The sequence below is a fragment of the Taudactylus pleione genome, unplaced genomic scaffold (genome assembly GCF_031769625.1).
Source record: "Taudactylus pleione unplaced genomic scaffold, aTauple2 ptg000019l, whole genome shotgun sequence".
In the NCBI taxonomy this organism is placed as follows: domain Eukaryota; kingdom Metazoa; phylum Chordata; class Amphibia; order Anura; family Myobatrachidae; genus Taudactylus; species Taudactylus pleione.
Genome location: NW_028284421.1, coordinates 21,623,597 through 21,651,309, shown reverse-complemented (window position 1 = coordinate 21,651,309; position 27,713 = coordinate 21,623,597). Strand labels below are relative to the sequence as shown.

General features: G+C 44.9%; 1 protein-coding gene across 7 annotated transcripts in view; it reads right to left on the bottom strand.

The window, feature by feature from the left end:
- Nucleotides 1–27,713, bottom strand: part of AP3B2 (adaptor related protein complex 3 subunit beta 2) — a 107,314-nt gene that overhangs the window by 33,970 nt on the left and 45,631 nt on the right. For all 7 annotated transcript variants that reach the window (XM_088445979.1, XM_088445960.1, XM_088445969.1 and 4 more), the window contains exons 7-16: nucleotides 26,491–26,673; nucleotides 26,092–26,271; nucleotides 20,844–20,941; nucleotides 18,598–18,652; nucleotides 17,787–17,858; nucleotides 15,565–15,627; nucleotides 10,184–10,316; nucleotides 8,715–8,824; nucleotides 8,288–8,464; nucleotides 6,910–7,096 (exon numbers count right to left, since the gene is read on the bottom strand). In XM_088445979.1, coding sequence (XP_088302105.1) covers nucleotides 6,910–7,096; nucleotides 8,288–8,464; nucleotides 8,715–8,824; nucleotides 10,184–10,316; nucleotides 15,565–15,627; nucleotides 17,787–17,858; nucleotides 18,598–18,652; nucleotides 20,844–20,941; nucleotides 26,092–26,271; nucleotides 26,491–26,673 — 1,258 coding nt within the window. The remainder of the gene's footprint in view (nucleotides 1–6,909; nucleotides 7,097–8,287; nucleotides 8,465–8,714; nucleotides 8,825–10,183; nucleotides 10,317–15,564; nucleotides 15,628–17,786; nucleotides 17,859–18,597; nucleotides 18,653–20,843; nucleotides 20,942–26,091; nucleotides 26,272–26,490; nucleotides 26,674–27,713) is intronic.

Genomic DNA, 27,713 nt, shown 5'->3' with positions numbered 1-27,713 from the left:
TCCCTCATAGACACGGCACTCCACACAAGAAGAAAAGCACAATGCAGTCGTAGCTGTAATGTCAACGTTTCAATGCCTATATTTCTGGCATTTACATGCCAGATATATATGAAAATATAGGCATTGAAACATTGACATAACAGTTACGACTGCATTTTGCTTTTCTTCTTGTGTGGTGTGCCGTGTCTATGAGGTATATATACAGTATATATAAATATATATATTGTGACAGGGTCAGCATAATTCCACATGAAGCAAATTTGGAATATCCAGATCTCCCAGGTTTGGAAGAGCAAAGGCTTTAGGATTGTGTTATGTCCAGTTCAGGTGTTGCCTCAATCAGTGCCTGGAAAGGCAGCTGATTACAGACACCTGTGGGAAGCTGTTTTAAGAACTGCAGAGACATTGGGAAAAAGGAGTCTGACGGTGAGATAGTCGCCCAGCTTATAGGCCCGAGGGTGACTAGTGTTAGGGTTCCTCGACCTGCGATTCCACTGAAGAAATATTGCTGTTGCCTGTGAAACTGCCATGTCCTGTAGACCTGCCTGTGGTGAGCAATAAAGCTACTGACGGATTTTACCCGGTCTATGTTGTTCGTCACATTTGGCACCTGAACAGGGACCTTGCTGGATACTACTATGCAGCAAGAGCCCAGATACAGTGACCGGATCCACCCACAACGGCAGTGAGATGCTTTGCAGGAGACTACCCACTGCGCAGCAGCTGGGTGGGTGAGTCTGGCAGACCAGCCATAAAACGGCAATTGTTCACAGTGATAATATGTCTGTGTATATGCACATTGTGCACAATATAAAAACTGCTTAATTCCTATGTATGTGGTCGAATGGCCAGGGAATGTAATGCAGTTTTAAGAGAAGACAGCCGGGAATCTGGCTTCCAAAAGAGAATTTATAAAGCCTACAAAGTTTGTACATAAAGGGATAAAGCAGTGTATTATGGAGGAGCTTTTCAAAAGTTTTGCTGAATTAGCTGCGGGGCAACAAGCACAGATGCAAGGACAACAAACTTAAATACAGTAATTACATGCAGAGTTAACTGAAATAAGGAAAGGTGGGCATGAGCGAGAGGTGTTACAGAAGTTTACTGATGACATTGGAGCTTTTCTGTGCACCTTTGAGCAAACTGTTGCACGTTTAAAATGGCCTGAGGAGGAGTGGGCTGCCAGACTTGCTCCCTGTCTCACAGGGGAACCTCAGAGAGCATATGTTGATTTAGAATGTAAGCTCTTACGAGCAGGGCCCTCTAACCTCTTGTGCTTCTCCCTACTTTAGTTTCATCTACTTCTTACTCACCACTAGGGCACCAAACACTTGGTTGCTTATGCTCTGTTGCTTATCTGGATGTTATGGTCGCTAATGTAGCAATATATATTATCCATGTCCTGGTCCTGTATTGTATTGTTCTGTAAGTCGCTTGCCTACAACTTATTTATGTACTTTGTAAGGCGCTGCGGAACATTTGTGGTGCCATATAAATAAATAATAATAATAATAAACGTGACTGAGGCAAACTCCTATCTGCACTTGAAAAAGGCCATATTAAGCAGAGTTGGAGTGACTGGACCTAGCAAAGCTCAGGAGTTTCAGGAATTGCGGCTAAATTCTTCTGAAGCTCCAAGGGTCCAGCTGGCCAAATTAGCCAGGCTGAGTAAGGAGTGGTTGCAGCTGGATAAGAACTCTGCTCAGCGTATAGTAGAAATGGTGGCTTTGGACCATGCTGTTCGGGTACTAGACCATGTGGTGCAACAGTGGGCTCTACAGGCTGATCCTCAAACGTTTCAGGAGTTAGCGGTGGTGATTGAACGGTACTTGACTCTTGGGAAGTTAAACAGAGCCAAACAGGGATTCCAGCCAGTTCCCAAGCCTAGAACCCAGGTCCCATTTGTTAAAGCCAACAGCCCACCTCCAGCTGTCTGTTTTGACTGCGGCGAGCCCGGTCATTTGCGCCGGCACTGCCCAAAGCAGGGCGAGCTGATGGACTGTAATACTGGAAAAACAACTGGACCAGTGGTCGGCATGCCTGCTGGAAGCACTTCACTGGCGCAAACCACCTTGTTTCGTTTGATGGTGCGAGTGGAAGGCCGGGAGGTCTGGGCCTTAGTGGATACTGGCAGCGAATTAACCATCATCTCTGCCAACCTGGTTCCACCTGGGGCTGATCAGGTGCTATCCCCGGTAAAGGTTACATGTGTATATGGAGATGTAGAAGAATGCCTCCGTGTGCACTTCCCAATAGTGATCAAAGGGCGATCCCTGAAGGTGCCGCCAGGCCACTCTACCCATTGATCCTAGGTCGGGAGTTTCCGTTGTTACAAGAGATGGTTACATGGCATGATGACAGCAGAAGGTCCACATCAGAGGTGTCCCAGGAGCCAAGCTCTGCTGTTTTCCCAAAGTTTGGTGGCTGTATCGGGGATCAGTATGAATGACCACCGGGCCTATGTCCGGCGGTTCAAATCCCGATGCCGGAAGACCGGCAGCAGTGAAGATCCCGACAGGTAATTAAGGTAGGTATAACTAACTCTCTTCCCCCCTTAACCCTCCCTTAGGGGTGTCTAACCCTAACCTCCCCCATGGTGCCTAATCCTAACCCCCCCGTAAGTGCCTAAACCTAACCCTCCAGGGGGGATGCCTAACCCTAACTTCCCCCCGGTTGTGCCTAACCCTAACACCCCTTCCCCTAGCCTAACCCTAATCCTCTTGGGGGGTGCCTAACCCTAAGTCCCCCCCGGGAGCCCCTAATCCTCCCCTCCCGCAGCTGTCCGCGCCCGCCGCCTGGCTTACCTTCATTCGGTATGTCGGGCATCGGGCTCCTGGGGTAGGGATAATGATAGGCGTCACGATTTCGAGTCAGGATTGCACAGTCGGGAAGCCGGCGGTCAGCATTTCGACCATCGGCTTCCTGACTGCATCCACTGTATCGCCGTCCTTGGCCAGTGAGCAACTGGAGGGGAGTGAGACCGAGACACAGTGTGTTCCTATTGGCAAGGAAGTGTCCTTGCAGGACTTTGGCCAGGATCAACAGAGTGATGGAAACTTGATAAATGCATTTGAAAATGTTGTAGAGATAAATAGTAGAGTAATCACGGCTTTACCAGCGGGCGGTGTACCATACTTTGCATTGAAAAATTATTTGTTATATCGCGTAACCTATTTGCAGGGTAAAAGAGTAGACCAATTGTTGGTTCCCTGGAAACACGAACAGTTGGTGTTAAGGGCGGCTCATACACACCTGTGTGTTGGCCATTTGGGGGAGGAAAAAACTCTCCAGCGTATTCAGTTATGTTTCTTCTGGCCCGGCATTCATGCAGCAGTAAAAAGTATTGTCAGGATTGTCCAGTGTGTCAGAAGACAGCACCCCGGCCAGGATTTCGGGCACCCTTGGTTCCCCTCCCTGTCATTTCTGTACCTTTTGAGAGAATTGGTATGGATCTTATAGGACCGGTGAAAAAATCTGCTCGTTGGCATCAATACTTATTAGTGGTGGTAGATTATGCCCCAAGGTACCCGGAGGCCATCCTGCTTCGTAACATGAAATCTAGCACTATTGCCCGGGAATTATTGATGCTATATACCCGATTGGGAATACCAAAGGAGGTCTTAACGGACCAAGGTACCCCTTTTGTCTCTAAACTAATGATATGTGCCGACTGTTAAAGGTGGATAGGATTACTACCTCAGTTTACCACCCACAAACATTGTTAAACGCTTTAGCCAGACCCTTAAACAAATGATAAAAAGGCGGTATCTGAGGAAAAGCAAGAATGGGACTTACTCCTACCCTATTTAATGTTTGCAATGCAAGAGGTACCCCAATCCTCTACGGGATTTAGGGCCTCATTCAGAGGCGGTCGTTGGATGTAAGCGGTCGCTCTGAATCAGGGTGGCCGCTTGCATCCTGAATGGCCGCCTTCTTGTTGATCGTTAAGCTGTGGGTTAACACCCACAGCTCTAACGACCGACATGGGTGATGGTCAAGACCATCGCGACCATCGCGCTGTGTTGCCCCACAGCGCTCCGTCGTGCACATGCGCTGTGGGGCAACATCGAGTCGGTTGTGAGCGCTCAGCGCTCACGACCGACTCTGAATGAGCTCCTTAGTCCCTTTGAACTCTTCTATGGGAGGCAACCTAGAGGGATTTTAGATCTGTTAAAAGTAGGATGGGAAACAACAGTCATGCCAAGAGCCTAACATTGTTCAGTTTGTGACCCAATTGTATGGCCGTTTAAGGCAAATTGCACCACTCGTGAACAAGCACATGGATAGGGCACAACAGCAGCAAAAACTCAGATATGACGTGACCGCGGTTAATCGGTCTTTTAAACTGGGAGACAAGGTACTGGTTCTGGTACCCACCACTGAAAGCAAAATGTATGCCCAATGGCGAGGCCCTTATGAAGTTATAGAGGCAGTGGGACCTGTTAATTATAAGGTTCGACAGAAGGGTAGGAGGGAAGAAGTGCAAATCTACCATGTAAACCTGTTAAAACCCTGGAAAGAGAGCGCTGTTCAGCCTTCTTTGGTTGCCAAGAAAACCCCGGACTGCCAGGTACCCGTAGAAGTTACCCTTAAACCCCGCCAGAAACAGGAGGTGGTGAGTTTAGTTGCACGGCACCAAGATGTGTTATCTGCCATTCCGGGAAAAACCCAAATTATCCAGCATGATATAGTTACTCCTCCCGGAGTGATAATAAAACAGACGCCATACTGTATACCCGAGGCAAAGCGGGCAGTGGTTAAACAGGAAGTAGAGGAAATGCTGGGCCTAGGGGTCATAGAGGAATCAAATAGCGAATGGAATAATCCCATAGTTTTAGTGCCTAAGCCTTCACGTGCTTTAAGATTCTGCAATGATTTTCGCAAATTAAATAAAGTGTCACAGTTTGATTCCTATCCGATGCCCCGGGTGGATGAGCTGATGGAGAAATTAGCAAACCGCCAGTATCTCTCCACCCTAGATTTGAAAAAAGGGTATTGGCAGATTGCTTTAACTGAGGCTGCTAAAGCCAAAATAGCCTTCTCTACCCCAGAAGGTTTGTTTCAGTATAAAATGCTGCCGTTTGGTTTGCATGGGGCTCCGGCAACCTTCCAGAGGTCTATGAAGAGGTTGCTGCGACCTCACAAGGAATATGCAGCTGCATATCTAGATGACATTGTCATCTTTAGCTCCGACTGGGAGTCACACCTTCCAAGAGTAGAAGCCGTGTTGCAATCTTTACGGGCACATGGGTTTACTGCTATTCCTGAGAAGTGTGCCATTGGAATGGTGGAGGCAAAATATTTGGCATATATTGTAAGCAGAGGGCAGGTAAAACCTCAGCCCAGTAAGGTGGAGGCGGTCCTCACATAAACCCAAATGTAAATCCCAGCTGAGAATATTCCTTGGCCTAGTGGGTTACTACCGCAGATTCATTCGTGATTTTGCCACTAGGGCAGCACCATTAACTGAAAATAGTCCCCAGACAAGATACTGTGGTCTAGAGCAGCAAAAGTTGCATGGCAGGATTTAAGGCGCGCCTTGTGTGCAAAATCTGTTTTGCAGGCTCCTAACTTTAAAAAGCAGTTTATATAGCAGACAGATGCCTCAGGTACAGGATTGGGGCAGTCCTTTCCCAAGTGGTAGAAGGGGAAGAGAAGCCCATCCTTTACCTCAGCCAGAAATTGCTGCCCAGGGGGCGTAAGTACTCAACTGTGGAGCAAAAGTGCTTAGCAACCAAGTGGGCAGTAGACTCGTTAAAATATTATTTGTTGGGGTGGGAGTTTGTGTTGGTTACAATCATGCCCCTTTACAATGGATGCACACGAACAAAGAAGTGAATGCTCGTGTAACACGCTGGTTTTTGTCTTTGCAGCCATTTAAGTTTGAGGTGCAGCATTGTCCGGGGAAACAGCACCTCAATGCTGATGCCCTTTCCAGGAAGTTTGTTGGGCCCGATCCTCCAAGCAACCCTATGAGGAGGAGGAGGAGGAGGAGGAGGAAGAGGGTGAGGATGGAGAACTGTGGAAAATGGCAGAGAGCTGTGTACCCGGACGGATGGCACAAATAGATCTGGGCGAGGTAGATAGCTCGCCTAAAAGTGTTTTAGCTTCACCAGGGTCATTGAAGCTAAGGGGGGAGGAGTGTAACAGGGTCCGCATAATTCCACATGAAGTAAATGTGGAATATCCAGATCTCCCAGGTTTGGCAGAGCAAAGGCATTAGGATTGTGTTATGTTCTGGTGTTGCCTCAATCAGTGCCTGGAAAGGCAGCTGATTACAGACACCTGTGGGAAGCTGTTTTAAGAATTGCAGAGACATTGGGAAAACGGAGCCTGACGGTGAGATAGTCGCCCAGCTTATAGGCCCGGTGGTGACTAGTGTTAGGGTTCCTCGACCTGCGAGTCCACTGAAGAAATATTGCTATTTGGAAGACTTTATGTATTATCTTGCCTGTAAAACTGCCATGAACTGTAAACCTGCCTGTGGTGGGCAATAAAGCTACTGACAGATGTAGTGTGTTCCTGGCAGTGGTATGCTCAATGTCCTTAACGACATTGAGCACCGACACTGAACGATATCAATCACGATATCGTCCAGTGACGTCATCCTCCCTCAGTCCCGTACTTGCAGAACCTGACAATATCGTCAGGTTGCCCTGCAAGTACGGGCGATGACAGATGTTATCAACAACTAGCGGGAACGCGCATTGCTGGTCGTTGACGGCATATCCACTGGCCGATATAATGAACGATAATGATATCGTTATCATTCAATTGTTCATTTTATGGGCTAGTGGATATACGCGGCTTTACACTATAATGGAGTATTTAAAAAACAAACGAGAAAGAGGAATTATAATCCTTAGAATGTGCTGACTTATATAACTTACAGATGGATGTAATTATTACCTTTAAATGAAGACTCCAGTATAGGTGCAGGTTTTTGTGCCAGAAAGAGCTTCTTAGCATGCTTGCTGAGTGTGCCGCTTTTTTCCACAGGGATTATCAGCTGGCGGATGAATCTTGTTCTGTCTCTGATGTCATAATTTTGGTCATACTTGGCCAGATTCAAAACATACTGAGTAAGGAGCTTTGTCTGACGAGAGACATAGAGGTGGAATATTTTATTGAGGAAAACATAGACATATATAACCATTCTAAATAAAAATATGAGGAGAACAGGATAAGAAGCCAGGAAAAGACAGCTTAGAACTAATGGTGTGTATCTCTGCCTCATGGAGCTGGATCAGGAATATAACACACTAGTAAGTTATGTGGCTTCTACTGACATTAGCGTGGCAGGAAAAATGGATTGTAAGCTCCTATGGGATAGGGACAGGTAATTAAACTTTCTATGTACAGTGCTGCCTAATATGTTGGCACTATATAAATCAGGATAATAATAGAACTACTGTATATTACTCTTAGCATGTTTTGCAGCAATAAGTTTATATTTGTTTCATTTTCAAAAAGAGGGACATTCCTTCTGTAAGCAAATTCACCATTTGTTGCCTGTCACAATGTTTATGTAGCATAAAATACTGGGCAGAAACAATAGAAGAATAAGGAGTAAAAAATAGACATACAGAGTAGAATGTACACCCGGTACGTAGCGTAGCATGCGTAATATGCACTGCGCATGCTCAGAACATGCAAATGTGGATATGCAGAGTTGTATGCAATTTGGGCACAACGACTCTTACAACCAAAGAGGCCGACATGGGGTGGGAGACGGTGACCTGATGTAGGCAAAGTGCAGTGAGGGGCTGGTCACACAAATCTGGGACTGGCAGACTAGTACATACGCCTGTTAGCAGGTGTATCTTTGCACCTAGGATAAGGCAGGTGCAAGTATATGATGAAGGTGACTGGTCGTGAACCAGGTGCATACGCTGGCCACACAGAGGCAAACATTTCTGTAAATAGGTGAAAAATAGATATTTTTTTCCCCGTACACATTTCTTTTGAGTAATGTACACTCTATTCACTTCCCACCCTGCGTCAGCCTCTATGTGTGCCCCGGGAAGTAGGTGTGATAATAGGACATATTACTTCTTTTTAAATGAAAAAAGACATAACATAACTTTTTCTACGATGAGTTAAAAATCCAGAAATGCTAAATTAGATGCAGGCATGAGGTTACACAATACCTACTGATATCCAACAGTGTATACCTTTCTTATGTCACAGTACAGAGAGGGTAACAAGTAGATGTTGTCATGGAGACTGGCGCACATTGCTTTTAGGCTGGCACAGCCATCCTAGTACACTACTGCCAGTCACATACCTGCTTGGAGTTGGTCAGATACAGCTTCGCAGCAAGATTTATGGTTTGTAGTTTAACAATATCTTCTTCATTAGTGAAGGACTTGGCCATCTTCCTCAGTACATCAGGAGCTATTTTAGGCACATGTTCGCAGTACTCACCAATCAGCCACAGGATACTGGCTCGAGCCATAGGCACCTGCAAAATGTAAAATAACAAACATTGCCAACAATGAGGAGTCATCAGCCACATAGCTCACACATGATACCGGGGACAGCTCAGCGCATGTTTCATGTGTGAGGGACTCTATAAACCTACAGATTTACATAACAGCACTGCAAATTCAGGGACTCCATTCACAGAATCTCACAAAACTGAAACTGGAGTCATTTGCATAACATATAACATAAGTGTCCCTCCTTATTTCCCTGATGTGGGTCATGGTTACCTGGATATTGTCGGTTAACTTGGCCATGTGCTTGATTATCTCACTGTGCTGTGCCGGTTGCATTTGCAGCAATTTCTTGATAACCACCACCGACTCTGCCACCACCAACTCTGCAAGGGCAGGGAAAAAACATACAACGTAGACATAATTATAGATTCCCCATTCAGAGCTGTCTGTAGTGCTAATGCGACCCCAATAATGCGTGGTGCCTCCTGCTGCCATGGTAGCTACTGCGATAGCAATACTGTTGGACCTTGAATCTCCCCCATAATACATTAATATTTACAAAATATTTATTAAAATTATTCTTATGATTCATATATAAGTGCACAATAATTCACGATTTGTACTTAAAGATTTGAGTTTATATGATCTTACAAAGAAGGGCTGCTAATGCATAGCCATCAGCATGGATGGTGTAATGGTTAGCATTACTGCCTCACAGCACTGAGTTCTTGGGTTCGATTCCCACTACGGCCTTGTGGAGTTTGTATACTTTCCCCGTGCTTGCGTGGGTTTCCTCCGTGTACTCCAGTTTCCTCCCACACTCCAAAAATATGTGGTAGGTTAATTGGCTCCCAACAAAACAACCTATTGTGCATGTGTAAGCTCCACTGGGACAGGGACTGATGTGAATGGCCAAATATTGAACAATAATTCATGATTTGGATTTAAAGATTTGAGTCTATATGATCTTACTAAGTAGGGCTGCTAACACATAGCCATAACCCTAGTGTGCATGTGGTAGGGAACATAGGGCCGTATTCAATTAGCGGCGAAAACTGACGTTTTTTCCATTGGTGAAAACGCCCATTTTTAGCCAGAAAAAGGGCTCAATTTTCACCATAAAACAGGCGAAAACGGCAACAGGTGAAAAAAAAAAATGCAAAATCTATATTTTTGGCTAAAAATGTGGGGATTTCTTTCAGAACCCTTTGGACACCCCCCATAATGATAAATTACAGAAAAACAAATTCGTATATTTTCGCCTGTTGCTGTTTTCGCTGTTTTTTTTTTTTTTCCCGAAAAACATCTGTTTTCACCAATGGCGTAAAAAACGTCCATTTTTGCCGCTAATTGAATATGGTCCATAGATTGTAATCTCCACTGAGGCAGGGACTGATGTGAATGGCCACATATTCTCTATAAAGTGCTGCGGAATATGTGTATGCTATATAAATAACTTGCAATAAATAATAGATAAGGTAACCTGAGGCCCAATGCAGGGTAGCAGAGCGTTCAGTAGACAATCTGGCTCAGGATAAGTTACCTCCGCTCTCTCATTAAACCTGTCCTGCTGATAGCTATGTCAGCCTGCCCTGCTGATAGCTATGTCAGCCAGGATAATTCAGCCTTCAATAATTCCTCTAACAATGGAGTCATGCAGTCTGATGAAAAAAGAAGATCTAATACCATGTGATTGAGCATTACTGTCACAGTTGGTCCGTACTACATCTCTTGTTTCTTACCATCCCGATTTGATAGCAGCTGAACAAGTCCATTCAGGCATGTGTCACGGACTTTACCAATGTTAGTTGCACATCGGCCAATGGCCTGAATTGTAGCAGCCACAAAGTCTTTATCCATGCTGCGGATGTAAGTCTGGAAGTAATAACAGGTATACATTATACTGTACTGTTTGTCCTATCCAAACAGGGGCGTAAAACTACATTACCATGTCCCATACAGTACAAAATTTTTTTCGGGGTACTAGTGAAATTTGTCCTCCACAGCCCCCTGCTTTGCTTCACTGAGTATGTACGGGTCCTGCACATGAGCAGTGAGGCAGGTATCACCAGGCTCCCCATCCCCTCCAATTTCCATAGCCTTCACACCCCAACAACATGACTACAGTGGAATCCATTCAATTAATAACATCTATTTGTAGCTAATTTAGTTTGGTAGAGAGAAAGTATCTTTATATATGTTACTATGATTGGCATACCTGCCACCAATTCTGATTTTTTTTTTTTCTAATGAAGCAATCTTGATTTCTTCTTCAGGGCCCATAGGGGTCCACAGGGAGACAACGGGGGTGTAGGTGGTACCTGGAGGACCGGACACCAACAGCAAAGCTTTTCACTCCCAGTTTGCTTTGGTCCTTCCCCCTATATTATGCCCACAGCCTGAGGGCAACTCAGTTTCGTTGGTGTCCGGCAGGAGCTGGTTCACCATTTTTAACAGTGGGGCTGCTTCAAGCAGCCCAATCTTATTTTTATGATTTATTTTTATTTCTAGTGCTTTGACTACTGAGCAGCAGCAAAAGACTGTCCCTTGGACGTCTGCGCTGCTGCTCCATCACCCCTGCGCGGAGCCGTGACATCCAGCCCCGGCTAGGTACTCCCGGCGGGGCTCCGAGTGGGACTAGCTAGCAGGCTCCCCAGACCCCAGCCCGGAATCCAGGGGACAGGTAAGGCGGACCCCCGCATCTTTACGCAGTCTAGCCTCTGGTCTCAGGAGATGGACCGGAGGCGCTGATGTGGACACTGGTGCGCCCACGACTCCACTAGACCCCTGGGGCATTATTATACTGGCGCAGGGCATATTTAGAGGACAGGAGACCGGTGGTTAATGTCAGCACAAGGAGAAGGTGCTCTCCCTGCAGCCCCTCCCCCAGCTCAGGGCATCATTTCACTGTGGTCTAGCCATTCCCTGAGCTGCTTCTCCCTCACCCTCCGCCCCCTCAGAGACGTGCAGCGCCTTTTTTTTTGCTTCACAGGTCTCCAGGAACGCTGGGTCCAGTCTTCCTGTATTCCTCTCTCACATGCCAGGTTAATCGTCCTGCTATGGCTACGGCCCAGGCGGCAAAAGCCATTAAGAGTTAGGCAGAGGCCCTAGAAGAGACATTTCCCCCTGATGCTTCAAGGGAGCAACTATCCTACATATCTCACATTAAAGATGCAGCCCCCTACTTGGGAAAAGCAGCTATGGATACAGCTCTCCTGGCCTACAGGATATCTGCCACTTTGGTAGTGGTCACCATATTGTTTGGCTCCGTTCCTGGAAAGTAGACTCAGGCTCAAAAAGGGCTCTGGAGTCTCTTCCTTATTCTGGAGATATCCTATTTGGTCCAGAATTAGATAAAATTGTGACTACTTTGGCAGCTTCCAAGACGGCGTTCCTGCCCTCTGCATATAATACAAAGCCTTGGACGTCATCCTTTCGGTCCCTTCGCCCTCAAGGCGAAGTGCATGCAGAAGAGTGGTCTGTACATCCAGCCTATCAGCTTCTGGTGGACAAATGGGGTCTGCCAGATGTGGATCTCATGGCCTCAGTACACAACAACAAACTTCCAGTATATGGAACCAGGACAAGGGACCCCAACGCAGCCTTCGTGAACGCATTGTCAGTGAAATGGACTTTCCATTTGGTATATCTCTTTCCCAAAATATCCCTGCTTCCTCGAGTTCTTTGAAAGTTCAAGCAGGAAGGGGGCACTGTTGATAGCTCCGGCTTGTCCCAGACGCCATTGGTACTCAGATCTTCCAAGTCTCTCCATAGACGTTCCTCTTCAACTTCCTCTACGAGTAGACCTGTTGTCTCAGGGTCCATGTCTACATCCAGATCTAGCCCGTCTGTCTTTAATGGATTGGCTCTTGAGTCATCCCTCCTAACGGCAAAGGGATTTTCCAGCTCTGTGGTCCAGACCATGCTCAGGGCCTCTAAACCGGCCTCAGCCAGGATTTATCACAGAATATGGCATACTGTACATAATTCCAATGGTGTGCTCTGAGAAACTATGACCCTCAAGTTTTTACGGTGTCTAGAATTCATGCCTTTCTTCAGGCTAGACTGGATCTAGGCCTCCGCCTAGCATCTCTGAAAGTGCAGGTCTTTGCTTTGTTCATCTAGTTCCAGTGCAGACTTGCCCCTATACCGGATGTTCACACCTTCCTGCAAGGTGTTCTACGTATACAGCCTCCCTTTGTCCCTCCTGTGGCTCTATGGGATTTGGCAGTGGTGCTCCAAGCACTTCAGGAACCTCCATTCGAACCCCTGAAATCAGTGGGTGTCAAGTGGCTCACTGCAAAGACTCTGTTTCTTCTGGCTACCGCATCTGCCCTTATGGTATCAGATTTAAGGGTGCTTTCATGTCACTCCCCCTTTTTAATCTTTCATTGGGACAGGGCTGTTCTTAGAACACGCCCGGGCTTCCTTCCCAAGGTGGTTTTTCATTTCCACCTAAATGAGGAAATTGTAGTTCCGTCCTTTCAATCACCAGACCTCTCGACAGGTGAGGCCTCTTTGGATGTGGTCCGTGCTCTGAAGATCTACGTGGACCGTACTACTTCCATCAGGAAATCGGACTCCCTCTTCATCATATATGGATTACACAAGAAGGGATGGCCAGCTAACAAACAGTCATGCGAATCCATCTGGCCAGAGTCTATCTCACAGGCTTACACGCAGTCTGGCCTTCCTGTACCGGCTACAGTATCTGCTCATTCTACTCACTCTGTGGGTCCCTTGTTGGCAGCCCAGCGTGGTGCTTCAGCTGAACAGCTATGCAAGGCAGCCACCTGGTCTTCTGTCCACACCTTTCTTAGGTTTTATGCCTTTGATACATTTGCCTCTCAGGATGCTTCCTTCGGGCGTAGGATTCTCCTATCAGCCCAGGAGCATTCTCGCCCTTCAACAACTGCTTTGGGACATCCCCATTGTGTCCCTGTGGACCCCTATGGACCCTGAAGAAGACAAGGAGAGTTATGGTAAAACTTACCTTTGTTAACTCTTTCTTCGAAGTCCATAGGGTCCACAGGGCACCCTTCCTGAGGCACCTGGCTTCTATGGGTTTTCTTCTCCTGGTCACTTGTTTCCTTCTCTGGGTGATTCTTCAGTGTACCAGTCTTCCTTCTCTCCTTTCCTGCCTTGAGCTTGTTAACAAACTCAGCGGCCACTAACTGTAGAGCTGCCGCTTATTGGCTCCGGCTCCTGACTCACTAACAAGCCAACGTGGGAACTGTTAGGAGCCGGAGCCGATCAGCAGCCGCTCTACAGTTAGCGGCCGCTGATTGGCTGGTGGCTGCTGACAGTTCACACTGATCAGTCAGGAGCCGGTTAGCGGTGTATTTGGTCACACACAAACACCGCTAATGTAAGTGTATGATTCAGGTGGCGGTTTGTTTTTTTGCCAAGACCCCTGCATGCTACGGAGACCAGCGCGAGGATGGAGGTGAGTATAAGATCTTGTTTTCAGGTACTCCGAATGGGATCTACGGGGACAAGTGGATGTGAACATCTGGCAGTAGGTAAGTATGTGTGAGTGCGGTAGGTATGTAATAAAGCTCTACTATATACTGTGTGTGTGCTCTGTCTTTTTTTAACTATTTATTTTACAGTGGAGGTACGAGTGCCAGCCACCTGCTGGCACTTGGAGTTCCACAAGTGCCAAAGGGAAGACATGCTGGCACCTGTAGATTTCTACTATTTTACACTTTAATACCCCCATACCCACACCCAAGGGGTGCGGGGAAGAGCCCCAGGCTTCAGACTAAGCCTGGGGTTTCGAGAGAGGGGGGGGGTCCCCACTTTTTTGGGGGGTCCCCACCTCCCCTAAGATCCCCAGCTTGGCCTGACCGGCTTGGGGTGAGAATGCTTTGGCCATGGAGACCTGGTAATAGGGTCTCCCGGCTGTGGAATTACACCTCGGTTGGTTTGGGTCCAATGCTGGTTTTAAATATAGGTGGACCCCTATGCAATTTTTTTCTCCCCTACATTTAAAACCCTGCCCTGCAGCCAAGTGCTGGTTTCTAAATTATGGGGGAACCCTACTCATTTTGTTGCCCGTAATTTTTGGAACCAGGACTTGCTGACCAGTCCGGGGCTGGTTATGCTTTTGGGGGGGGGGGAACCCTACGTCATTTAAAAAAAACCTTCTTTTACAGGTATAATACACAAGCGGCCTTCACATATCTCACTGATATGTGCAGGCTGCTTGCTCGGGATGGTTAGGCAGAGAGAAATCACTGTGATCTCGGGTAAGTAATCTCATCTTAATTTGCAACTCGGGGGAGATATCTCAATCTGCATCACCATTGGAAAACTCACTTTCAGCTAAACTCACTTCTTAGTAAATTTGTGAGATGAAAATCGGGGAAATCACCCAAGATTCAGCGATGCAAATCAAGATTAAAAAAAAACTCAACCAAACTCGAATCTTAGTAAATGTACCCCTAAGATGGGTATGCATGCCACATGCTTGCAGTTTGTTAAACTTTGCTAGATCGATCCATCCACATTCTGAATTGCGTGCAAATCTGAATAGGGCCAAAGTCTCTTTTAACCTATTTTTGTTTACCTAAACCTGATGCTCCAACTTGGAGCTTTGGGCCTGAGTCAGACCCACTCGCAAGTGAATAGCGCTCGCAAACGGGTCGATGGTGGCCCAGTGCGTACGCGCGAGCCCCCGAGCAAGCGCAAAAAGCACTCGCTCCGTGGCTCACTACAAAAGGGGCGGCTGTCGATGTTGATCGACAGCTCGCCCCATTTTGCAGGTGTGGCGGGGGGGGTGGCTTCACAAACGGAGGCGTTCCCATGCGAACGCCTGCCATTTGTGGGCAGCCCCACTGACATCACCAGTGATGTCAGTGGGAGAGCTTCCGGCTCTATTAGAGCCAGAAGCTCTCCGGGGTTTGCGGCCACGAGACCCTACCACAAGGGTCTCGTCGCAAGCCCGATGGTCGCGATGGTCTTGACCATCGCGACCATCATCTTGCGACGAGAGCCCGCAACAAAAAAAAAAGCGCCCACCTCTGAATCAGGCCCTTTATTTCCACCTGGTAATCCTTATTAGGATACCCTCTCCTATCTGTAAATGTAATGAAACTTTGCATTTCAGTCGCAGACTTACTTGGAACTCTCGCAGTATGATGGATATGTTGGTCTCATTAGCCAGGTTTGTCAGGACTTCCAACTGCAGATGAGAGATTTATAGTCCTATTAACGCCATGCATTTTTCATGTCTGCATATGTACAGTACTTCTGAGCTACTTAAAGGCAATTCCTTAATACGGTGAGTGGCCTGGGACAACAAACTACATTAGCAGCACCAATGCATAAAATAGAGGCATGTTAATGGTGTCACTGGATTTCAGTTTTACAGCATAGTACACATATTCTGATACCATATAACTAGGGTATAAAAATGATCTAACAATATAAATAAACAAGGCTGAATAGATAAAAATATGAAATAGTTAGACTAATGGGGCTCATACATCAGCAGTTAATTGGGGTAGTTTTGCATTTTTGCAAATGATTGTGTAAAAAATCTGAATGTATGAGATTCACCGATTGCAAATTCTGATCAAAAAGTGATCGGAATCTGTGAATCAGGTTGCCCAACATGTTAGATTTCACGGACCAATCAGGGCTGTAAATTGCTAGTCTATGGTAACAGATTTGCAGACTGTTCCTAGTATACTAGTACAATGGGCACTTTCATAATTGGCAGATCTGATCTTTGTATGAAAAAGCTCTGCAAATCACTGACAAATATCGGCAACGTACGGGCGCATAATGGTAGATTACAGAATTGTTAAATCAATATAAACATGCAGATGTGTGAGCCCTAAAACAGACACATAAAGAATAAGATAGATTAGATAATAAACAACAGAAATAAACATATTGAAACCAGTACCATATTTAAAGAGTAGAGAAGTATCACATTAATGAACAATAATAATATAATATTAATCATGCTAAAAAAAAAAATGAAACTTCTTATATTTCTTTATTTTAAATATTCGGGAGTGAGTAGTGCAGTACATATTATGGCCATTATTGTTTCATCTCCCGATCCTCCTATATCTGTTAAGTTTTTAAGTAGGTAGGCTAGACCAACCCATTAGCTAATAATAATGCTAACACAGCAGCACAGACTATTTCAGGGTATGAGATACCTTGTGTGATTTTGGGGGTGACATTGACCTGTCCACTTGTTAGATTATTTTTGTGAGGACAAGTGTATCATGATGTGGTGAGGGGAAAAGAGGACAGAGCACCGAATAATGTTGGGCACTTGAAGGCCCATACTGGTAAACTGATAGCTCTAGCATACTATATGCCAGATGGGTTGGTATGCTGGACAACATTGTTTGGCTGGTCTAGACTCATGAATATATATGTGTAATTAAATTGAAATTAAAATGGGTTGCTGAGCCTCAATTATCCTCCCAGCCATGTTATGAAATAAAAGCCTTGAGGTTGTGCTTGCCAGGATTGGCCTGTACACCAAATGATACCCACAACAAATATACAAATCTGGCCTATTCTTCATTGTACATCAGGGTTCCTATCAGTTCCAGCCCAGCCCTGTGCTCTTACAGACTGATACAGGATGATTCTGGTGTCTAGCTCATCTTTATATGAAACTAGCTGAAGTACCCAGTGTTTGCCAAGTTTAAATCTTCAAGTTATTAAGTTTTATTATGTGATGCCATCCAATCCATCCAGTGGAAGGCCCAGAACAGGCTCCCTGGGTCACAGTTCTGTCCGATGCATTCCGTCGTGAGGTCCGACTGGGACCTCAACCACTCCATAAAGCATAATAGACCAATTGTCACCCCTCTGTGAAGTTTTCATCCAAATCCATCCAGTGGAAGGCCCAAAACAGGCTCCCCAGGTCAAAGTTCTGCCCAGCATACACCAACGGGAGGTCCGACCGGGACCTCAACCCCCTACTATGTCTTCTGGGATCCAATCTTACCACTCTGTGAAGTTTTTGTCCAAATTCATCAAGTTGAAGGCTCAGAACAGGCTCCCCGGGTCAAAGTTCTGCCAAGCGTACACCAATGAGAGGTCCGACTGGGTCCCTAACTCCCTAAAACCTGGCCAGGATCCAACTTGACCACCTCGCATTGGTTTCATCCCAATTGGTGCAGGTGTGTCCGAATGCATAACCGAACAGACAAACAAACAATCAAACAGACCAATGATTTTATATAAAAGATTTATAGTTTATACAACCAGCTTCTTTTGAGACTTGAGCAGTTTTTTTTATCAAATATAATTGTGTGTAGAAACCATCTTCCTACCTAATAAGTTATACCTTACACCAACTTATGTTACCTTCAGAATCTTAATCTGTGTTGGGTCAGTAGATCGGATGTAGAAATTTTTTAGGTATGGCTCAAACATTCCCTATGAAACAACAGTCAAAAATAACATTGTATTAATATAAGAATTTTTTATTCATGTTCTTTTCAGTTTCAAGTTCTTGAAAACCCTTATGTTTGTTCCGTGCGTTATTTATTTCTATAAGCTGCAACTATATCCGCAACATACTGATGCATAAGTAAATACATGGAGCAAATAACACACATTCGTAGCAACCAATCAGAAGATTTACTTTTATTAGTTCATATAGCAATAAATGGATAAAGTTAATATCTTACTGGTTACCCCACATCTGTGAGTTTTCTATATATAAACACATGTTGAAGGCAGAAATATTAGAAAGGACGTTTACCTGTTTGCTGAGTACATAAACTTGTATCCCATTATGGATGTGACATAACGCTTTTTTTTAACTTTAATTACATTCAGTTAAGTAGGGTAGATATTGTCCAGAATTCAGAATGAAAACTGAGGCTAAGGGGTATATTTACTAAAGTGCGGGTATATAGAAGTGGATATGTTGTCCATAGCAACCAATCATATTTTACTTAACATTTATCTAGCCCCTTCTAGAAGATAATAGCTAGAATCTGGTTGCTATGAGCAACATCTCCACTTCTAAAATCCGCACTTTAGTAAATATACCCCTAGGAATTTCACATAACACACAGAATATATTTAAAATGAATTAAAACATCAAATTAAACACAATATAAAGCCTTTGATAGTCCATAGAGTATGATTATTTCCTAATGGGACTTACCCTTCTCTTGATGGACATTGTTGCCACATTCTGAAGGACAACGTATTGGACCTCACTGGAAAAAGATAATACTACTGAGGAGAGCACAAACAGCATAATAAAAAAGATACAGAGCATTATAAATGTGGATCTGAATAAACCGGGAGAGAATGAGAAAATGCATTGGACATAAAAGCGCTTTTTATTTTGTGCAGTTTCTTCTTCCTTCATACATTTGGGGTACAATGCATCCGTCTCTTAGGGGTCTAGTTACTAAGCCTTGGATGGAGATAAAGTGAACAGAGAAAAGGTACCAGTCAATCAGCTCCAGTCTGACATGGTAGTTAGGAGCTGATTGGCTGGTACCTTATCTCCATTTACTTTATCTCCATCCAAGGCTTAGTAAATAGACCTTTAGTGAGCACTGATAAGGGCAGGTGAAACGCATGCAGTTTCCAATTTTGAGCCAACTGTGGGCCTGATTCAGAGATGTATGTTCATCCGACGATGAACGTACATCTCCGATTGTTAGGGGTCTGCGCACGTGCTGAACAGGTCCTATGATCCCGCTCACAGCCCCCCAAGCCGTAGCATGACTGACATGCTGTGGAGTTTGGGGGGCGGAGCGGGAATGTGCCAGGTCACTGTTCCCAGAAATGGGGCGTGTCGCACTTGTTTCCTGGGAGGGACGAGGGTAGGGTCTGCTTTGGTGGATGCAGATTTCTGGCCTCTTACATGACCAGCACCCAGTAAGGCTGCGGGAAGCTTCAGCTGATGCAGCTTAACCAAATGAGCAACCATGGTGGTTGTGATGGTGATCCCAGCCTGCGACTTCGGTCGCAGTGCTGGGATTGCAAATGCAGCAAGGAGATGTATCTGATACCGCCTTCTGCATTTGCATCGGAGATGGACGGATTTGCACAGCCGCTTGTGTGTGGCTCTGCGTCCATCTCTGAATCAGGCCCTGTGTCTTAATATGAAAACAAGTTGTGCACATGCTCGGCGCGAAGAGTCCACAGTAGCAAGTTGATCCATCTGTGTCACATCTCGAGCAAAAGGAGACTTAGGTCAAAGGGGTGTTTCTGGGCAGCGAGTATTAATACGCACGGAACAGCTGCATCTGACTGGCGTGTCATGGGAGTGCCGTGAGCATGTAGTCCGACTTCTGTGCTCTTTTTCTAGGTGTTCAAACATAATGGGACTTTGGTTTTAAATGTATCTTTTGCAACCAGCAGGGGACTGATGTAAGTCCAGGGGCGGGACGCACTAAACGGAAAATGCGGTAAAACCCCTATTTACTGCATTTTCCGTATGCATCAATCACCTGGCCACCGGGCTCCGATGCGGAGGGTAATGGCAGCTTTTCTGACATTACCCTATAGAAGCCTATCTTCTACAGCATCTCGCTGCTATGAGGGATCCGATCGGATGACAGCTGCAGCACAGACACAAAAAAAACTGTGGATGGTGCCACTGAGACGCTTAAAAAGGAACAGATATACACATAGACAGACATATAGCTTAATTAGCATATCTTAGTCCATAGACTGCAGGAGTCGGACGCAAAGCAGACGCATTTGAGTCCGACTTATCTCCCATTTCATGTGGGGACAATGAAAAGCAGCTCGCGGCTAATTGAATCCGTCCCCAAGATGCAGATTACGTCCAGCTCAGCATGAGCCCCATAATGTCATCTGAAGTTCTGTAAAGCTATAGGGGCCTATTTATTATTGTTAAGTTTTATGAAATCAAGCAGATACATATCTCACAGTCCTAGGGATTCACACAGTGCTGGCATTTGAGATGGTAATGGCACATAGTTATAGCATGAAGGATGGCATAGGTCACACACACATACACTATGCTCCAAATAACAATCCCTCTATACTAACTACAATACCTCCCCTAAATGCAGCATTACCTGCAGACCTGCGTGTAATTTCAACTACACAATAGATCGATTATTCAGTTAAATTCATAATTTTAATTTATAACTAAGTAATAACATATGTGGGCCTGATTCTTAGTTAGATGCTGCAGTGTCCCTGTATGTGTCTTTTGCTGGTCTTGCGTATGCATACATACTACTCAGCGCACCTTTTTAGTGAATTAGGTGCATACTCAGTAGGAAAAATATCGGTCAACTGCGTGATTATCAGCAAAGTGTCCGATTCAGAATGAGGTCCATGTAACTTTAGAGACACATATTTCCCTTGTGATAAAATATATATTTAAATACTTGAATATTCAGATGGCTGTTATACTACCTGTGACTGCGTAGTAACCGAACCAAGGCCTTTGCTATAACCCCAACTTCTGCTTTTGGTGCCAGGTGAAAATATAATTGTGCCACCGCCATAACTACCTGTGGAGAGATTGATAAACATTATAGCAGACATTTCTTTTTCTTATAACCCACCCCCTCTCTATACACTTCCAGAGAAAAGTTTTAGAACAACCTAATTTTTCCATTTTTTTTATTGAAATTGAAGCAATTCTTGTCTAGTGAATAACCTGGAATGGTACAAAGGTAAGCTGTACACTGCTACAGGTTAAAACAAAAGTATAGGTTAGCAAAAACTGAAAAATTATGTAAACAGTGTGGCCAAACTTCCTGGCGTGTTTAAGCCCAACATTTAAAAGGGCAATGTGTTTAATAGAAAAAACACCACATATTTATTTTATTAAATTCATTTTAATTTAGTTAAGAAACTCCAAAACTGTCAAACATGAAGGAGGAAGAAGGGTGACGGTGGGGCTCTTTTGCTGGATCCCAAGTCAGTGACTTGCACACTGAACCAAAAGGGTTACCATAGCATTTTGCAGCACCATGCAATTCCCTCTGGTCTATATACCTAGTTGGTCAAGACAGTGGCCTTCAAATCATGGAATGGCCAGCACGGTCTCCCGACTTACACCCCATCAGCTGTTTTGGAATTTACTGGACAGTAGTGTGAAAGCAAAGTAACCTACAAGTGCAACATATTTGTGGGAACCTCTGCATTAGTGCTGGGAAGAACTTCCTGAACAATAATTGGTTTCCAATGTACAAAGATTGCCATAAGTGTGTTCGGTGGTTATTTCTGCAAAATGTGTCTACGGAGTCAAACATTTTGAATCAATTTTGTTCAATAAAATGATTATATGATTTATTTTATCTCCAATTGTTTATTTGTTATATGATTTAGGGGTCTATTTACTAAGCAGTGTTAGGAGACAGAGTGAAAAGCGATAAGGTGCCAGCCAATCCGCTCCTAACTGCCATCTCACAGGCTGTGTTTGAAAAATGACAGTTGGGAGCTGATTGGCTGGCACCTTATCACTTTTCACTCTGTCTCCTAACACTGCTTAGTAAATAGACCCCCTAAATTCAGTGTACATTGAGACAATAACTGCATGAAAGTCAATAACAAATGGAAAAATGGTGGTGTTCTAATGTGAAACTTTACAGTAAATATAAAGCTCTTCAATTAATGAAAAGGAATTCTTAAATCATCAAAAACAGGTATCACAGAACCAAATATTTGAACCATGGAACCATCTCTGGAGTTCATAGCAAATGTTCTCTTGGTAAAACCAACCCGACATTTAGAAAAAAATGATTTCTGTTAGTCGTCTATTTGTGGCTGTAATTGTGTTTGGTCCTGATTAGTTTCCTAAACATTCAATATGGACATGATTCAGAGGCGGACGCATTGTCGAAGCTGCAGGCAAGTGGCCGATATTTTCAGTCTGCGCATGTGTCTGAGCCGCTCTGTGCTTACGTCCTGGTGGTTACCGCTGGGAGCTGCAGAACAAATTTGTACCCAGAGAGAGGCAATTTCGGTTTGCGTTTCTTGGTGGTAACAGGGGGTGGTTAGCCAGACGTGGGCGAGTTATGGCAGCAACTGCATCTTTTCCTACAACTGAAGCAGCGATGTTTAGACAGATAATCTGTGCCACCATAGGGCTGGTGCAATGCTAGATGGTGTGTCTTAATGCGCACAGTGGCGGATAAGGAATGCAGCCTGTGGACGTCTTTGCATGTATCCCAGCGGCTGCTACATTAGCGTATACATGCAGTCACACTGCGGCAAAAGACTCAGTTGTGACTGCATTAGCGTGTACCTCTGAAACAGGCCCTGGGCAGGATGCATGAAGCGTTTAGTAACACCGTATGCATGTACAATTGCGTTTAAACCACAAAGGACAGCTCTACCGATAAGAGCCGTCCTTTGCAGTGCAAGGACTTTAAGTTTATGACCCAGGAGTCCTTTTACGCGTGCGTGGCTGTCGGTCAGTGCATACATGAGCCACGGGGGACACTGGGAGGGCTCCTATTGGATCCTTCTTAGGGAATGATGCATAAGAAAACCATAGACTTCTATTAGGCAACGCCATCTACACAATCTTCTGTAAGCTTTGCTTTCCGGAGCTTGGTGCACATGGGTAATGCAGTTAAACCTCAGACACCGGCATTTGGGGCTTACTGCATCCCACTCCCTGTATGTTTCTTCCTACATGTCCTGTTTGCACACAAGTTTGTGTCATGTGCCTTTACTCCTACAGCAGGCATGTCACACTGAATTTAGCATTTTACATGCGTTTACTATACAACATATACTTACAATGTTAATCATTTAATATATAGTGAAGAACATGTGGGTTAAGCTATGGGTTTAGGGAAGGGACAATGGGCCTGAATCACTACCGTATGCAACTGTGATTACGCACGCAATCGGCCGATTGTTGCCCTCTACGCATGTGTATGTATCACAGTGCGTGTGGTCGAACTAGCTATTGCGATCGGGTCTGTGACCGCAATGACTACACAGACCCATCGCAGAGTGACTGACAGGAAGTGCCGTTTGTGGGTGGTGACGGGGGGTTGGTCAGTCGAACGCAGGCGTGCCAGTGCGTTTTAACGCCGTTACAGGGGGATGCATAAATTATCCACTGCGATGGCCTACGCAACCTGAGGCCTCATAGCATGCGATAAAGTTAGCAATTTCTGAGTAAGGTCAGGGCTTGTGCAAGTGTGCGTAAGGCCGCGATGATACTCGAATGGTGGTTTCACAGTCTTGCTAAACATTATGGATATGGGGTAAGTAAAGTGGGCGTCCTTATGTAGTGCTGCGAGGGAATAGCGATCGCAATTAATTAGCATACTATCGCAGTTGAACTGCATGCGTAATCGCTATTGAATACGCAGTTGTGTACGGTAGTGAATCAGGCCCCATGTTATAATAGCTGAGTATGTTCCCACTACAATGACACAAGGGCGGGTTGATTACTACAGTGAAGAAGTAGCAGAGCTTCTCATTCTGGTGCTGAGAATTGCCCTTGTTTCTACCTTTGCAGAATTGCTGTTTTGACTGGAAAGACACATGGGGTGACATTGAAAATGTAATCCTTTCTATTCTAGTAGTAGAAGTAGTCTTATTTATGTCTTCATTCAATCATTAGACTTAGTGGATATTAAGCCACATTAGTGTGTTTTATATATATATTTTTTTTAATTAGTAGAGGTATGACTAGAAATGCACTTTCCCATATAACAAGCGCCCAGAAAGTGCAAAAGAACCCATTGGAAGTATAGGACGATTGCTGTTTTCACCATCCCATAGAATGTGTAAATTTGAATTCAGTTTGCAGGGAGTAAAATTCTCTGAGGCCCATGGTAAACCTGGTAAACATGGAACACCCCCTAAGCTGTGCCTGCGGATGTGTGACCTAGCTAAGGGCCTGAGACGGACACTAATGCTACCGCAGTTGCAAAAATGTACTCAGCAGTTGTGTGAACATATGCAAATGCTGCAGAAAATCCAAAGGACTGCGTACAAAGGCCCTCATTCAGAGCCACTCGCTATTTGCGGTCGTTCGTTCTAAAACAAGGGGTGGCTATTCAAATGAACCGTTCGCTGTTTGCGGTCTGTTCACGCCTCTAGGTCAGAACGAGCGAACAAAACTTGCGTTCGTTTTTTTGAAAAATACGCCCCCTGGCCGCTCGCATCCTACGTCATGTCCGCTATTTATTAGATTAATCGAGTACATCGACCAGGGTATGAACTGCTCGCTATTCTTGTGGTTGGTTTTTGCTACCACAATTTTGCGAGCAGTTCTGGCTATAAAAGAACCCAGTGACGTGGTCAATGACGCTGCTGTTTTAAATATGCACACCCATAAAACGCCCGTTTTGACCTTTAAGCACGCCTGCGATCGGATCTTCACTCCCCGTTTTCAAGCACCTTCCCCTGTTACCACCCACATACGCCTCTTTCTGTCACTCAAATTATCAGGCATTCGCTATTTTGCGAGCACATGAATTTCGGCCGCACTGAGTGGTTCGCGCATGCGTATTACGATCCGTACGCATGCACAGTTGGCCAAACATCGCTCGGAGCGAACGAGCAGCCACTTGCGTCCGGCTCTGAATCAGGGCCAAAGACACAACATCGGCTGCAGATCAGTCGATTATCGGCCTTCTGAGTAACACTATGGTCACACAGAATGGACGCGGGAATTTAGATGCTGCAGCCATTTTGAATACAACCAGGATTGCAGTCACAGGATGAGACATGCCCCTATAACAGTTGAGGCGCGCCTGCGTTTGAGTCGCCACCCCCTCCCCCCGTTGCTGCCCACAAATGGTCGATGGCTGTCAATCACTTTGGGAATGTATCCTCACTGCAAGCAACATCAGTAATGAAATTTGGCACATTCGCAGCGCAACTCAGACAAATGCGCAGATCACGATAATCTATAAGATTGTGCTACTGTGTGGCGTAATTTGAATTGGGGACACTATTGTGTGACCACGCCCATTTCTCTTGACACCACGCTCCTTTTTGCGGGGTGCGCCTGTGACACATGCTGTCCCTTTATTGAAAAAAGGGAGGGAGGGCGCAAATTTATAGTCTGCAGGGGGCACCGAACATCCTAGCACCGACCCTGCCCCTATCCATAAGCTTGGAGTTATAGCCATCATCATTGTCAGTACACACTGGCAGCAGCCTTATCCCTGGTAAAAGAGATCCATCTAAACACAGATGGATCCCTACATACACACAACTCCATCATCCCTAGATACGTGTGCCTGGCTATGGAGCATGTGCAGTGCAAAATATAAGGTGCACAATGGACTTGGCTGAATGTTCCTGTACCATTATTGTATCTAGCCATTATAGTGCAGTGCTGCATTGTAAGTGGGTGGTGTGTAACTAAATGTAATTTAATATTACTTGTTGTACTTATTGTAAACAGTGTTTAGTTTTTAATCCAATAAGGGGGAGATGTACTAATCTTTGGAAAGTGATAAATTGGAAAATGATAAACTGCCAGTCACTCAGCTCCTGTCATGTTACAGGCTGTGTTGGAAAAATGATAGGAGCTGATTGGTTGGTAGTTTATCACTTTCCAATGTATCACTTTCCATAGCTTAGTACATCTGCCCCAAGTGTTGTGCAGCTTTTAGTATTTACTAAGGAAAGATCTAGGTATGCTGAGAACTGGAGATAAGGAGTAGCAGTATCTTACAGCAGCATTGCGGCTCTGTAGTAGGGGTTTAGTGTTGCGGAGGAGGAGACGGTGGTCCGGGTCCATAATGTATGGCTTGCGTTTCACCAGAGAAGATGGCTCTGACTTCTCCTCTTTGCCCCCTTCTTCTTCATCTGACCCATAGAAAGCCTTCTCTGGATTTTCCTCGAGGAGGGACTCCTGTCAGAGGTAAGAAGGGAGGGTAGGAAAACATATTATGACAGAGTTATGGTTAAACTAAATAAAAAAGGTGAAAGGGGATGAAAAGAAGGAGAACAGCGGATAAAGAATGAAGTCATCTAACATACGTACTGTAGCCAATTGAAGGCATAGAAAAGACATGGAATAGAAAAGAAAGGAGCAGGAGATAAGAAGTGAATTGGTCTATGGAAAACTCACATTTTTATTTGGGTTCAGAAACTGGGTCCTTGCGTAACGTGTCAGCATATTGATGATGACCACCTGCCCCCACTCCTCCACATCGATCAACAGGTTACACAGCTTGCGGTAGTTCTTATGGATTAGATCAATACGTTCAGGACAGACTTCTTCAAACGCCATCACTACGCTGCCTGCCACCAGCTTGGGGAAGCACAGTGCATATGTGTCACTTCTGAGAGAAGGCTTAGAGTATCGCCACTAACCATTGTAAGAAATGCTTTTACTGTTATCAAGTAATGTTATTGCTTATTGCACAAGTGACTACTGTTACTCCAGTCTCTTTATATGTCCTATATGTTTATACAGAGCAGTAACTAGATTTTTTGGTGCCCTGGGCCAGAGCTACGGCACCCCCCCCACCCTATTTTTCAAATAGGTACATAAGATTCACACCTGAAAAAGGGGTGTGGCCTCATGGGCTGCCATCATAAATTGTGAGGCAGATAGCTCCATTTTTATGGTGTCTGATTGCTGTGTGAGAGGTGATGGGTTTGAGTCCTGGGTATGAAAGTAATTTGAAATGTGTGTGTTAAATAAAAGAAAATGTGACTGAAGGTGCTTGGGGAGGTGGCCAGATGGAGGGGGAGTCAGCCAGGTAGGAGATAGGAGTGACCAGGAGATGCCAGGGATAAAAGAAAAGGAAACTATAAGGGAGAATGATTATAAACAGAAAACTGACAGGCCCGAACATCGACCCCCGCACTGCGGTGCCCTGTGCCATGGCACATATCGCACCACATTAGTTACGGCCATGTGTTTATAAACATCTGTTTTGAAGATGCTAAATCTCTAACTGGCACTCATCTAAAGGTGCATACACACGTAACGATTTTGTAACCAACAATTTTCTGTCAGATTTTCTGTCAGATATTCCCTTGAAAAAGTTAACGATATTTTTGAAGTGTAATGAACGATTTTTTGAATGATGAACAAATACTGTTCCTTCCCTTAATGAAAATCGTCATGTTGGACAGTCTGAAATGGACGATGAACGATAGCTACAAACTACAAAGGGAAGTGGGCATTTGTGATTATCATTCATCTTTATAACTCATAAACTGAACAATTTTTTGAACGATTTAATGATAACGACGTAGTTATCGACAAATCGTTCAAAAAATCGTTACCTGTGTATGCACCTTAACACCAAAAAGTATTGTTCAAGGCCCACCAAACATTAC